The sequence below is a fragment of the Enhydra lutris genome, unplaced genomic scaffold, assembly GCF_002288905.1.
Source record: "Enhydra lutris kenyoni isolate GAN:26980312 unplaced genomic scaffold, ASM228890v2 scaffoldscaffold34, whole genome shotgun sequence".
NCBI classification, from domain to species: domain Eukaryota; kingdom Metazoa; phylum Chordata; class Mammalia; order Carnivora; family Mustelidae; genus Enhydra; species Enhydra lutris.
This window is the reverse complement of record NW_019154118.1, coordinates 10,386,742-10,399,451: the sequence shown is the minus strand read 5'-3', so window position 1 is coordinate 10,399,451 and position 12,710 is coordinate 10,386,742. Positions and strand designations below refer to the sequence as shown.

At 37.9% G+C, this 12,710-nt stretch overlaps 1 protein-coding gene across 1 annotated transcript; it reads right to left on the bottom strand.

Moving 5' to 3' along the window:
• Positions 1–349: 349 nt before the first annotated feature.
• On the bottom strand, positions 350–1,275 carry LOC111153833 (olfactory receptor 8B4-like). The gene is given in 3 exon segments (XM_022513090.1): positions 350–863; positions 865–920; positions 922–1,275. Coding segments are annotated over 3 exon segments (915 nt in total). The 5' UTR covers positions 1,267–1,275.
• Between the last annotated feature and the right edge of the window lie 11,435 nt (positions 1,276–12,710).

The following is a 12,710-nucleotide window of genomic DNA, read 5'->3' as shown; positions in this document are numbered from 1 at the left end:
GGACCCTCTTTGGCATTACTTTCTCCCTCTCCCAGCCAGAAATGTTGCTTGTACAAACCCATTTAGCCTACCAAGGAAAGGATGGAAGGCCTAGAGCCTCATCTTACTCATCTCTTGGGCATAGTATAGAGTCTGGTAAACAGTGGACACTTAATAGATGTTAAATTACATGCAATGAACCAATTTAGTACAAAATGGTATAATCCTTAAGAAGCAAGAGACTTCCAGTTTGTAAAGTGGAGGAAGACCAACCCTACTTGAGAAAAAAAGATGGAAAGTTCTGCATCTGTAAATAAGAAGATACTTGAGTATGATGCTTATCAGTAATGAAGTGATACAAACAGAACCATCAGAAGAACACTCTTCTCAGAGTTTTACCCAGGGCAAATTTCACATCCTTATTCCTCAGACTGTAGCTCAAAGGGTTAAGCATGGGAACCACGTTGGTACAAAAGACTGAGGCAAATTTACTCTGGTCCATATATCCAGGAAAAGAGGTTGTTAAATAGATGAATGCCCCTGACCCAAAAAACAAAGCAACAGCAATTATGTGTGAGCCACATGTGCTAAAGGCTTTGGATCTGCCTTCAGCAGAAGAAATGTGGAGGATATTAGAGAGAATCAAGGTATAGGAGATGAAGATGCTGATACTAGATATTGAAATGACGACTCCCACAACAATAAAAAACACCAGCTCATTGACATGGGTGCTGGTGCAAGAGAGCTGCAAGAGAGGGAGAACTTCACACAGGTAATGGTGGATGACGTTGGAATTACAGAAGGTCAGTCTCAACATGTTTCCAGTGTGGGCTATGGCTCCAGCAAACCCTGTCACATATGAACCAAACATCAACGGAGAACATGGTGACCATGTACATCAGGGGGTTGCAGATAGCCACATAGCCATCATAGGTCATTGATAACCAACACATAGCAATCAGAATTGATGAAGAAACAAAAGAAAAATAGTTGAGTCATGCATCCTACGTAAGAGATGATATTTTCTGACACAAGACCATACAGCATTTTGGGGGTAAACACACAGGCGTAACAGAGATCTATAAAAGATAAGTTGAAGAGGAAAAAGTACATTGGAGTGTGAAGGCTAGAATTCAGCCCAGTTAAGGTGATAAAGCCCAGATTGCCCACCACAGTGAATACATAGATCCCTAAGAACAGGAGGAAGAGGGGTAGCTGGAGCTCTGGTTCTTCTGATGATTCCACTAAGATAAACTCAGTCACTGGGGAGCTGTTTCTCAGAGTCATTCTCTTCCAGGGAACTGTCTGTGGAAACAAGTGATAAATACATAGATTGATAATAGGCACAAGCAGGACTGATGGAAGAAGGCACTAGAAGATGAGCCAGTACATGGATGTCCTACATTTTTACTCTCTTTTCTCATCTATGCCCCCTCCCCTAGTCAGGTTGTTGACAATGTGCCTATGACTATATTTCAGCTCCCCTGGGCTAGAGTGTGTTCTTGGGCACAAGAATTCTGTCCCTTCTTGAGTGGTGAGGAGGTGGAATGCCTGCATTGATTGTCCAAGATACCCCAAGAGCCAGGAGTACAACCTGAGCTCACAGCCTCAGGCTCTGAGAGACAGGAGCTCTCAGGTCCCCCATTGTCTCCACCCACCCTCTGCCTCCCTTTCCCACTTTGGAGAAAAAGCCAAGAGTGTCCCCTACTGTCTCTGCACACCCTACCTTCTTCCTCTAAGCCCCTCACTCAATCTCACATTAAAGTCAGTGTTGAGAACAGAGAAGGGATCAATATATTCAGGATGTCTTGGTTGTGGATTTAAAAGAAAACTATCAGGAAAGATAGGTTTCAGACATTTACCTTCCTTCTCCCTGGCCCCACTCAGTGCTGGGCCTTACGCAGTCTATTTTTCCATTAGCCCAAAGGAGAAAACGGTGTTTAGGCCTAAAGCAGGCAGCCTCTAGTGTTAACTCTTCTGATTTCCTCGGTGCTGAGAATCAGACCTTTCATAGACCCCAGTCACCAAGGTGCTCTGGGAATAGACTAAGATTTCTGTTCGTGGATTTTCCCATCTGGTCTACACCAACTTCAGGAGGAAAAAAAAAAAAAAAAAATTAGTAACTCTCATTTTTACCAGAACCCCAGCTGGCATATCACAGAGAAGTTTATGCTACTTGATGATCTCAGGGGTCTGCTTAGACACAATTTCCCCTGGGAATTTCTTAGAGACTTGTTTCTATAAGGAAGGAATTGCAAATTGCACTGTCTTTGTTTATAGCCTGGATTACCTAGCATCTTGGGACTCAGGTGTTCTACTCAAACTTCCCTAGGGATTTCATGCCATTCACTGCTGAGTGTGGGGGCTCATTTTTCTTCTCTATTAACTCTTGGCACTTAAGCTTGACTTTAAAGAAAAATGGCCTAAACCCTATTTTAGCCACCATTTCCAAATACTCAAAAGGAGTTTTACTAATAGGACCAAAATCAATTTAGATCAGAGTTGTAGATGCTACAGAGAGCACCTCAGACAAAGTGTTTCTAACAGCCTGTGCTGCTCAGAACAGTGGAGACACCACACCACCATCACCACAAACACCACCTACCCTCAGCTCTATTAAGGGCCATAGACAGACCTTTGCTATATATAAGGAGATTAAAATATAACAACACATATGCAAGGGAGCACACATACACCTGCTTAAAGTTACTCTATAGATGTGTGCAGGCCAAGATGGGACAGGAGATGTACCTAAATGTTTTAATCCTGTCATTCTCCAGATGACAAAGCTGCTCTCCATATGATCTGCTACATGAATATTCTAAGAAACATTCAAAGGCATGTAAGCAACTGCATTTGTAAGTTAACTGAGGCTGCCTAAAATAATCCCAGTTTTCCGGGAATAGTTCTGATTTACATCTATTATCCCTGTATAATTATTAATAGCACACTCTCTCACTCTCAAAAGTGTCTGGATTTGGATAAGAAATTATATGGCCACCCTACTAAAAAGAGCATAAGCATCTATTGAGGTCCTCCAGCCCCCACATCTCCTAGACCCACTGACCTCCATCCACATTCTGACTAAAGGGAGCATCTCTGTCTTTCACCCTCCTTGCTCTCAAAGTTCTCCTTTACTGAACCTTCTCCTCCTGACCAACCAATATTATATCTTCAGTAGATTTATGTTCAAAAATGGGAAGGGCACTTTCTGCAAGCTGTTTCTGATTTATACCTTGCCAAAAACTCTAAAGCAAAGAAATACATACCCTAGCTACCTGCCTACAATAGGCAGAAGAAGAATAGAGGGAGAAGAATTATATAGGTACAAGGATTAAACATTGGTATGATTTTACAGTGTAACCATTGGTATAGTGGTACAACATTCTTGAATATCATTGTTTATGATACAATAAATTGATTAGTAATATTTAACAAATTCAGACATATACATATATTTTGACCCATCAATTCTACTGCCAGGTGCATAGCCAATAAAAATAAGTACACGTGCTATCTAAAGACATGTCAAGAAGTTTCATAGCATCATTATACATAATAACCAAGAAGAAAAAACAACCCATATGTCAACCAACTATAGACTGGATAATAAATTGATATTAATAAAGTAGAATTTCATAGAGCCATGAAAGTTAATAGCGGAGATAAAGGTCACAAACCTATTTTGAAGCAAAAGAAACCAAGCACAAAAGAGCACACACTTTATGATTCCATTTATGTGGCTTTCAAAAATAAGGAAACTAATCCATGGTGTTAGAAGTCAGATAGCAGTTACTCATGCTTGATCTGTCAGAGGCTAGTGACTAGAAAGGGATATGAAGGATGCTTCAGAGATGTTGACAATGTTCTGTTTCTGATTACATGGATGTGTTCATTATGTAAAAATTCACAAAGCTTTATTCTTATGTTACACTTGAGATGTTAAAATGTAAAGCAAGAACAAAAACAAATTAATAGTTTAATAAATCATCTGACCAACTACTTCAACACTAAAATTACTAAGCATCTTTGAGCCATACTTCCCTAATTTGTAAAATGGGAATTTACTGACCTAACAACTCAGTATGGTAGCACATTAAAAAAAATCATTTTTATTTTTCATCCATCTTGTGTCTCTTAAAATAAAACTCCCTTTATTTCTTACATAAAGGAAGGCAATCAAGAGGTAAAAGAATTAATGGGTATGGAGCAACTACAGAGTGCCTGGCATTGTGCCATTTTGTTGGATGTTTTCTAATGTAATATTATATTTATAACAATTATACAATGCACATGTGTATGGAAGATTGTTCTTTTTTTTTCCAAAGATGACCATGGCAGCATCCACACGTACGTACACACACACACTTGTGCACGCACACACACACATCTTGCATCCCACATGTTCTTGGTACAACAGTAGGACTGACAGTCCTCAAATAAAGAGATGGAATATATGTTGCTTACCCTGGCATCTAGGCAAGGACTTGGGATGTCTCTAAACAAAAGAGCATGAATGGCTTTGTGACTTCCAAGGTTCACCACTAAAAGATTACAGCTTTTACCTTTCTCTCTCATTCTGACTGTCCCCATCTCCCCTCCCCCTCCAATTTTATTTCTCTTGTATCATCCTCTAGCCTTGATGACAGTCATATTGGAACCCCTGGCCTTGTCTCAAGTATACCACAGGACAGCAAGTTTATAGTCATTTACCCAATATTAAGGGGGTGCAGAAGCCCTCTAGCACCTGTATGTTAGTTGGTAGACGTCAGGGGGAAAATACTCAAGGGAAGTGGCCAAGGGGATTTTAATGTACATTTGAATTACTTAGTCCAGTTCCCCCTTACTGTGCAGAAAATCTCCTTTTGTTTCCATATTAGATGTTTTTATGTTTAATTTTTTGAAGAAAATAAGTATTTCTTTTTAGTACACATAATTTCATATCCACTTAATTTCCCCCTCTTGAATAACAGCATAGCAGATGTGTGGCAATTGCCCAGCAATGAAAGACCGAGAATTATCTGTGTTCGTTAGAGTAGAAATCAACTTACTCATTTATTTGTCATCCAGTAAGTGTTAAGGCCAGCTATTTCTAGAACTTTTGCAAAATTTACACTCAGACACAAAGCTCCCCTGATAGAACAAAAGTAAGAATTCTGGGTAAAATATAAAAATTATTTATCTGTTCATGTTTGAGGTGGCAGAAACTAAGTGAATTCCTGTGGGAGCAAAAGATAAAAGATAAAGTAATACTTCAGAGAAGTACATAGGCACTGGACCTAGAGTTTGCCCTTGGGAACTAGCAGATTCCCTATGCCCCAGAGTTGGGTTTTAATGGAGTTGCCTGTCTAGGACATAAGAGATAAATCCTGGGATAAATCTTTTCATGACTAAATCTTAGAAGCCTGGGAGTTTGGAACCACTACTAACTTGTAATACTGGGTCTCCAAAAGGAAACATCTTCCATGGCTAAATTAGAGAAATTTAAAAAAAAAAACAAAAAAAAAACAACGCACAGGAAAAAGGCAAAGATATGTGTCTAACTTGGCCCTGGCTCTGGCAAGAGAAAGAGATAAAATACCCCTGAGAACTTCTAACAACTTGCATTTCAGGCAAAAAAAAAATCATAGATATAACTAAATATATATATGTGTGTGTGTGTGTGTGTGTGTGTGTGTGTAATATGTAACAAATTTGTAATATTTATATATATACATATATATTTGTAATATGATTTATATACTTGTAAATATATATATTTGTAATATGATATATATATTATATATATATATATACATATACATATGAATATGTGTGTATATATATATATATCTCCTCTCTGGAAAATACAAGTTAGCTCCAGATGTCAAAGAATTTCCTGAGATAACTACCTGGAGATCATGAGCTCTTCATGAAAAGCACTAAACAAATACAAAATAAGCCACCAGGAATGAAAATCATCATTAATGATAAACCACAAGCTACAGGACCAGACCTGCAAAATTATTAGACATATCAGGGACAGAATACAAAATAATTTATTTAACGTGTTCAAAAAAAAAAGAAAAAGCAATGAAACTGTAATGAAGGCCCGATCAAAATTTAGAGGGCAGATTTTTAAAAAAATCAAATATAGCTTTTAGAAATGAAAACATGATAGTTGAAATGAGAAACTCTATAAATGTGTTAGCCTGTTAGACACAGGTGAGGAGATAATAGGTAAACTATTATCAGATCTGAAGAAATTATCTTCAGATATTATCAGAGGGTAGATCTGAAGAAAATATCCAGAAGTCAGCATCTGCCCCGGGAAAAAACTATGAATTAGAGATATAACTTAACAAATATAGAAATAGAGAAGGTTCAGTAGATATAGACAGAGCATTTGCGGGGCACCTGGGTGGCTCAGTGGGTTGGGCCTCTGCCTTTGGCTCGGGTCGTGGTCTCAGGGTCCTGGGATCGAGTCCCGCATCGGGCTCTCTGCTCAGTGGGGAGCCTGCCTCCTCCTCTCTCTCTCTGCCTGCCTCTCTGCCTACTTGTGGTTTCTCTCTGTCAAATAAATAAATAAATAAAAATCTTTAAAAAAAAAAAAAAAAGCATTTGCCACATTCTAGGGCCTATATTTTGCTCGAAGAATAAAACAATCAAAACAGACACAATTCCCGCCCTTTCAAATATGTAATGTAGATACATAGTTAGACACCTAGAATACACAGATATTTAACACGTAATTAATAGAAATACTGACTGTCCAACATTAGCACTCCTTTTATTTTGGGAAACTGCACTTACGTGAGCCTTGTTTGGAACCAGACTCCGCTTCCTTCTGTGAAACTTCCTCAAAGAATGTAAGACTGAACTCAGTCCATCAGATATTCCCATGCAGGATTTGAAGTGTGGGGCAAGTGACACAAAGGAACAGAGAAACAGAACAATTAATATTTCATTTTGGCAAAGACAAAGACAAAAGGACTACCAGTTGATAATGTCTTGGGCATTGGTGGTGCCAACAGGAGCAACGAATGCAGAGCACAACCAGATAGTTCTGTGCTGTAACTTGGCTGTGCTTCTACCACTTGGCCTCTCCTAGATCCTCCCTGGCTCCAAAAGCTGGTTCCCCAGACTGCTCTAAGAGTCTGTTAATTACCCCTAATTTCTTGCCAGTTAATTCCATCTTTTGCCAGAGTTAGCCAGAACCAATGGCTGCTGTTTGCAGACAATAACCCCGCTTGGTATAATAGGGACTGGATATTCAGGGGGCTATAGACAGGGAGTGGAGACATAAACATCATTCAGGCTAAGGGACAAATTCCTGTTATCCCCAGGATGAAGGCAGACACATCTACCAAAATCGCCTTCTTAGAGGGATGTAACAAACTCTCCCTGCCAAAGTTTTGCTCTGTTGTGAATGATTTTTCCCCTTTCATGGAAATGTTTGGATATGGTTTGGGGAAAAATGAATAAACATTTCCATTTCCACAGATTATTTATACTCCTACATGAAGTTTTTAAAACTTCAATTCTTCCATGACTCCTCTTTTTTAATAAGCTTCATGACACTGTTTAGTAGAATGAATAATAAACTTCTTTCCTGGCTTAAAAGAAAGGAATCCAATGAATTATCTGGCCAGCTTTTTTAATGCACTCTGGGCCATAGTAAAATAATAATAATAATAATAAAGGGATTATATTTAACATCAAAGGAAGCTTATAACACAGTAATTATTTTTATTAATGATTAAAATAGCTAGTGTTTGTTTAAATTGGGCAGTGTTATGAAGGGTTCTGTTTTTCACAGACTCTATCTTCACTTTATTGCTTTCGATACTTCATATGAAATCAGTACATGGAATAGCCTTTTGCCCTCTTTTCAAAGATTGGGAAATGATTTTCCCATAAAAAAATCATTATAGGGTATTCTAGAAAGTGTATCTTTGGTTGTTTTAACAGGTTATTTTGTGCTAGTCTTTATTCAGAAGCATTCTCCAATTATTACATTGTTACTATGGAAATATACAATCTGTTTTATGATATGGTTTTAGAAATGCGTTGCTATTAGGTTTGAGTATAAGTAGAAGGTTACCAGCAGAGAAAATCAAGAGGACATTCTGAGTAAAGGGAATCACAAAAAGAAATAAAAAGGCCATCAGATGGGGGAAAAAAGCACTGCATATTTGGGGAATGGCAAATGAAGTTGAGATTTGAATTATTGTATGTGTAATAGGGAAGGATGGGAGATAGTTAGGAAGGGTTAGTAATGGTAAAAAGTCATATCTCTCTCCCACTTCTGATTCTAGAAGCAACTGAGAAATTTAGCACAGAAGTCAGGAAAAAAAGTCCAGCTTTATTGCTGATAAAATTGAAAGACCCAGCTTGGATGTACAGTAGGACCTGTAATCCCCTGTGGCACTTCACGGACTAAATTAATGAATACACGTCGAAACCAAGCAGGACAACAGTTGTTAGTCTCTTATAAGGGAGAAGGGTTACAGATGGAAGAAATGAATGAGAATCCTGAGAATGTGCCTGTCCTAACCAGAAATGGGGCTAAAGGTGATACAAATGGGGTTTGGCCACACTGAGCCACATAAGTTCATTCTCCCAATTTCTCATCAATCCTATAAACTATCCCTTTCCTTTGAGGTCAGAGTGGGGATGATAAAGGGGAAGAGATACAGTTGCTTCTTTATTTACCTGCCTGGGATGTAGATCTCTTTCCTAGGTAAAGAGAAGTGTAAAGCATATATGAGGCTAGAATGTCTAGACTTAGACTTTTGATAAAAGATGAAAGAGAAGGATGGAGACCAGGAAAACTGAACTAAGGTAGTGGGAGGAATATGCAGAATTGACACTAAGAATAAATCAAAGACAAAGTTACTCTTAGAATTTAGAAAAGGAATTCAGGATCATCAGATGAACATATCATAGTTAAAAAAATTCTTTGGAAGAAGGAAATAGTGTCTTTCTGTTCAGCAAACAGAAACATTTTGCATCATTCCACTGATCTTTTACCTTTAAATACAATGAATATAGTTATTAAAAATAATGATTTTGATGAAAATTTAATCACATAAAAAGCTGTTTACAGTATGTTACAGAATGAAAAAGTCACAAAGTTGTACTTAATATGATCACATCTGTCTCTCTCTGTCTATATATATGTATATATATAGAGTATACACACACACACAATGTGTGTATGTGTACTCTATATATATCTATATAAGTATATATAGATATATGTAGTTTTTGCAAAATGGTCTAAGCTATTACAACTATACACCAAAAAAAAAAAAAAAAAAATTCTGAAAGAATATACACTAAAATCCCAAGAGTAGTTTTCTCTAGGTAGTAGAATCATGAAATTTTTTAAATCTTTTGCTTATCTCTACCTTTACATACTCCTATAGTACTTGAGCATTACTTTTGCAAATTTAAGAAAAATTATTTCTAAAATTAAATTAAGAACAAAACATTGCAGGGGCACCTGGGTCGCTCAGTTGGTTAGGCAATCGACTCTTGGTTTCAGCTCAGTTCGTGATCTCAGGGTCATGAGATCAAGCCCTACCTGGGTCTCTGTGCTCTACATAGAGTCTGCTTGGAACTTTCTTCTTCTCCCTCTGCCCTTCCCATTTGTGCACTCTCTTTCTCTTTTTCTCTGTCTCTCTCAAATAAATAAATAAATCTTTTTAAAAATACTGCATAATTTAATATTTTAAGATCTCACTAGGGATTTGTTCAACATTTATTTAGCACTTTCTATATCTGCCAGGCATTAAATTCTTTGCATGTGTTAGATCACCAGGTTGAGGTTTAGAATATAACCTCAAATAAAAATTTTCTAAATATATTATTGTACAATCCATATTATGAGAGTTCAGCAGGTTCCACACATATTTATATAACTGACCCTTGTTCAATACAATAAACAAGGAGAAAAATCTTTAAGGTCTTTCTCTTAACATATGTTTTTGAAAATTTTTCTAAATGAGAGGCAATGTATGAATTTACCCAGCTCAAAGGCAGTAGGAACTTGGATATTACACAAGATGAATATATGTGCTCTTTCTTACACAAACAGACTGAGCCTCTGAAAAGCAGCAAGCATTAAGAGTATGGACTCTAGAATCAGACAGTCTAAATTTAATTCTTTTTTTTTTAAGATTTATTTATTTGACAGAGAGAGACAGCGAGAGAGGGAACACAAGGTGGGAGAGCGGGAGAGGGAGAAGCAGGCCTCCCACAGAGCAGGGAGCCCGAGGCGGGGCTCGATCCCAGGACCCCGGGACCATGACCCGAGCCGAAGGCAGACGCCCAACAACTGAGCCACCCAGGCACCCCCTAAATTTAATTCTTAACCACTCACTATCTGTACAATCCTAAGCAAGTTCCTTAACTTGTAGAGAAGATTAAATGAGAACTTACATGTAAACCCTAAAGTACATAAAGTTTCCACAATGACATTATTGGGGTTTGAAGACCATGAGTTTCTTGAGTGTGAAACTCTTGTCCACCTCATCCTCAAGGCATGCAGGTCTGGAAAGTTAGGATGAAAGGGAAGGCTAGTCACTGCAACCAAGACACAGTATGAAGGAAGGAAGCAAATGGGACAGGAGTCCTATCTTTAAGGAAGCTAGACTGGCATCAAAACCAAATTGTGTGGACAACGTCTCAGGACTTGTTTCCCCCTCACACCAGGCCCCACCTCTTCCTTTCATGGGATCTCACCAATCACTGATGGGAACCTGAGTATAGTGTCATGTGAGTTGGTAAAAAGTAGTTAGAAGGGGACCACCAATGACACTCAGGGCAAATGTACCTTGGGCACAGAGCATTGGCCCCTTCACAGAGACCAGGTCTACCACTTGTGCACAGACAGGTATCCTCAAGAGAAAAACATGTAAATGGATATTTTATAAACATGAATATTCTTTCATTAAAGTACCTACTTGCAGAATTACACTAAACACAGCTCATTCCACCTACCATTCATATTTTGGTTTAAACACCATTTGTCTCTAAATAGAACAAATGCTTGATCAGGGAAGGTACAGAATCAGCATCAAACATATTGCTTTGCTGTAAAGCAACAAAGTACCAAAATCTAATAGAAATGTATTAAAAGAACACAGGAACTAGTATGAAGAGCCTCCCACTGGATAAATCAGGGACAAACCAAGCATCAAAATAAGCAATGACAATAATGAATCATAACCCATTGGATAAAGTTGGAATGCATAAGTCCACAATAATATGAATGAACAAACAATAATATGAATGAGTGAATGAATAAATAAATACAGAAGGAAAGGTTCTTCCTGACAAAGTGCCAGCTAACAATAATCATAGAGTTTAATAGTAATAAACTCTTCAGCATTAATATTAATAAACTCAATATTAATAAATATTAACAAACTCTTTAGTATTAGTAAATCTCCACTTTTCAACCATCAGAGTAATATTGATTCAGGCAAGAATTATCAATGGATGCTAAAACTGGCATGTGAAAAATCAAAAAGGAACAAGGGGGATATTTCAGTCTCAAAGTATCTCTCCACACTTTAGTTACAAAGGGAAAAGTAGTAATTTGCCTCGATAAAACTGTGAGGAACTTGCAAATTTCTAAAAATTGTATTGTCAAGTGTCCCCAAAAGTCAGTCTGACAGGATATAGAATATATTCACTTGTGACAGTAAAGAAAAAGGAAAGCGATACTGTGCTCTGCAAAATCAAGAAGAAAGAATCAGGCCATGGTCTTGGTGACTTTTTTCTAATTTATCTTTTGAACAGTCTTTCAGGTTTAGTCTGTTATTTTGGGGGAAATGGGAGCTTCATACATTAATGATTCATTTTTGTTTTTCAGTGTACAAATTTTTCTTTGGTGTGTTGTCTTTTGGATATGAGTGAAAATGAAGAGTACAGAATGAATGCCCAGTTATTGGTATTTTTATAAAATTGCTTTCAAAGCCAGTGTTTAATCAGATAGTGATTGAGAGTTTGCTTAAGTTAACCATTTTATACAACACTACAATTGGCCATAAAAAGGAGAAGAAAGTTGGAATTTACAAATCTAAGATAGAGTCTGTTTCTGCTAGCCACTGGATATGAAGGATATATCAAAATGGAGACCAGGGACCCTGCACACACAAAACTTATAGTCTGACTTATAGTGTAAGTGTATACAGAAAAGTAAATGAGCAGTGGCCCCACATTTTGACCAACACTTAATAGGTTAAGTGCAGGGTGCTAAGAGAACACAGAGCAGGGGCATTTAAAGATACAGAGAGGTGGGAGAAAGATATTCCAGAAAGACACCTCCTAACAGATTATCACAAAAAGCTCCAGAGTATCTTCCCTTCCTGTGACCAAAAAATTTACCAGAGTTATAATGAAGCCAAGAAAAAGACTTTTAAGAAATAAAGGGGTGGCTGTGTGACTAAGATGGCGAAGAAGTAGCAGCTGAGACTACTTCAGGTAGCGGGAGATCAGCTAGATAGCTTATCTAAAGATTGCAAACACCTACAAATCCAACAGGAGATCGAAGAGAAGAAGAACAGCAATTCTAGAAATGGAAAATCAACCACTTTCTGAAAGGTAGGACTGGTGGAGAAGTGAATCCAAAGCGACGGGAAGATAGATCGCGGGGGGAGGGGCCAGCTCCCGGCAAGCGGCGGAGCAACGGAGCACAAAATCGGGACTTTTAAAAGTCTGTTCCGCTGAGGGACATCGCT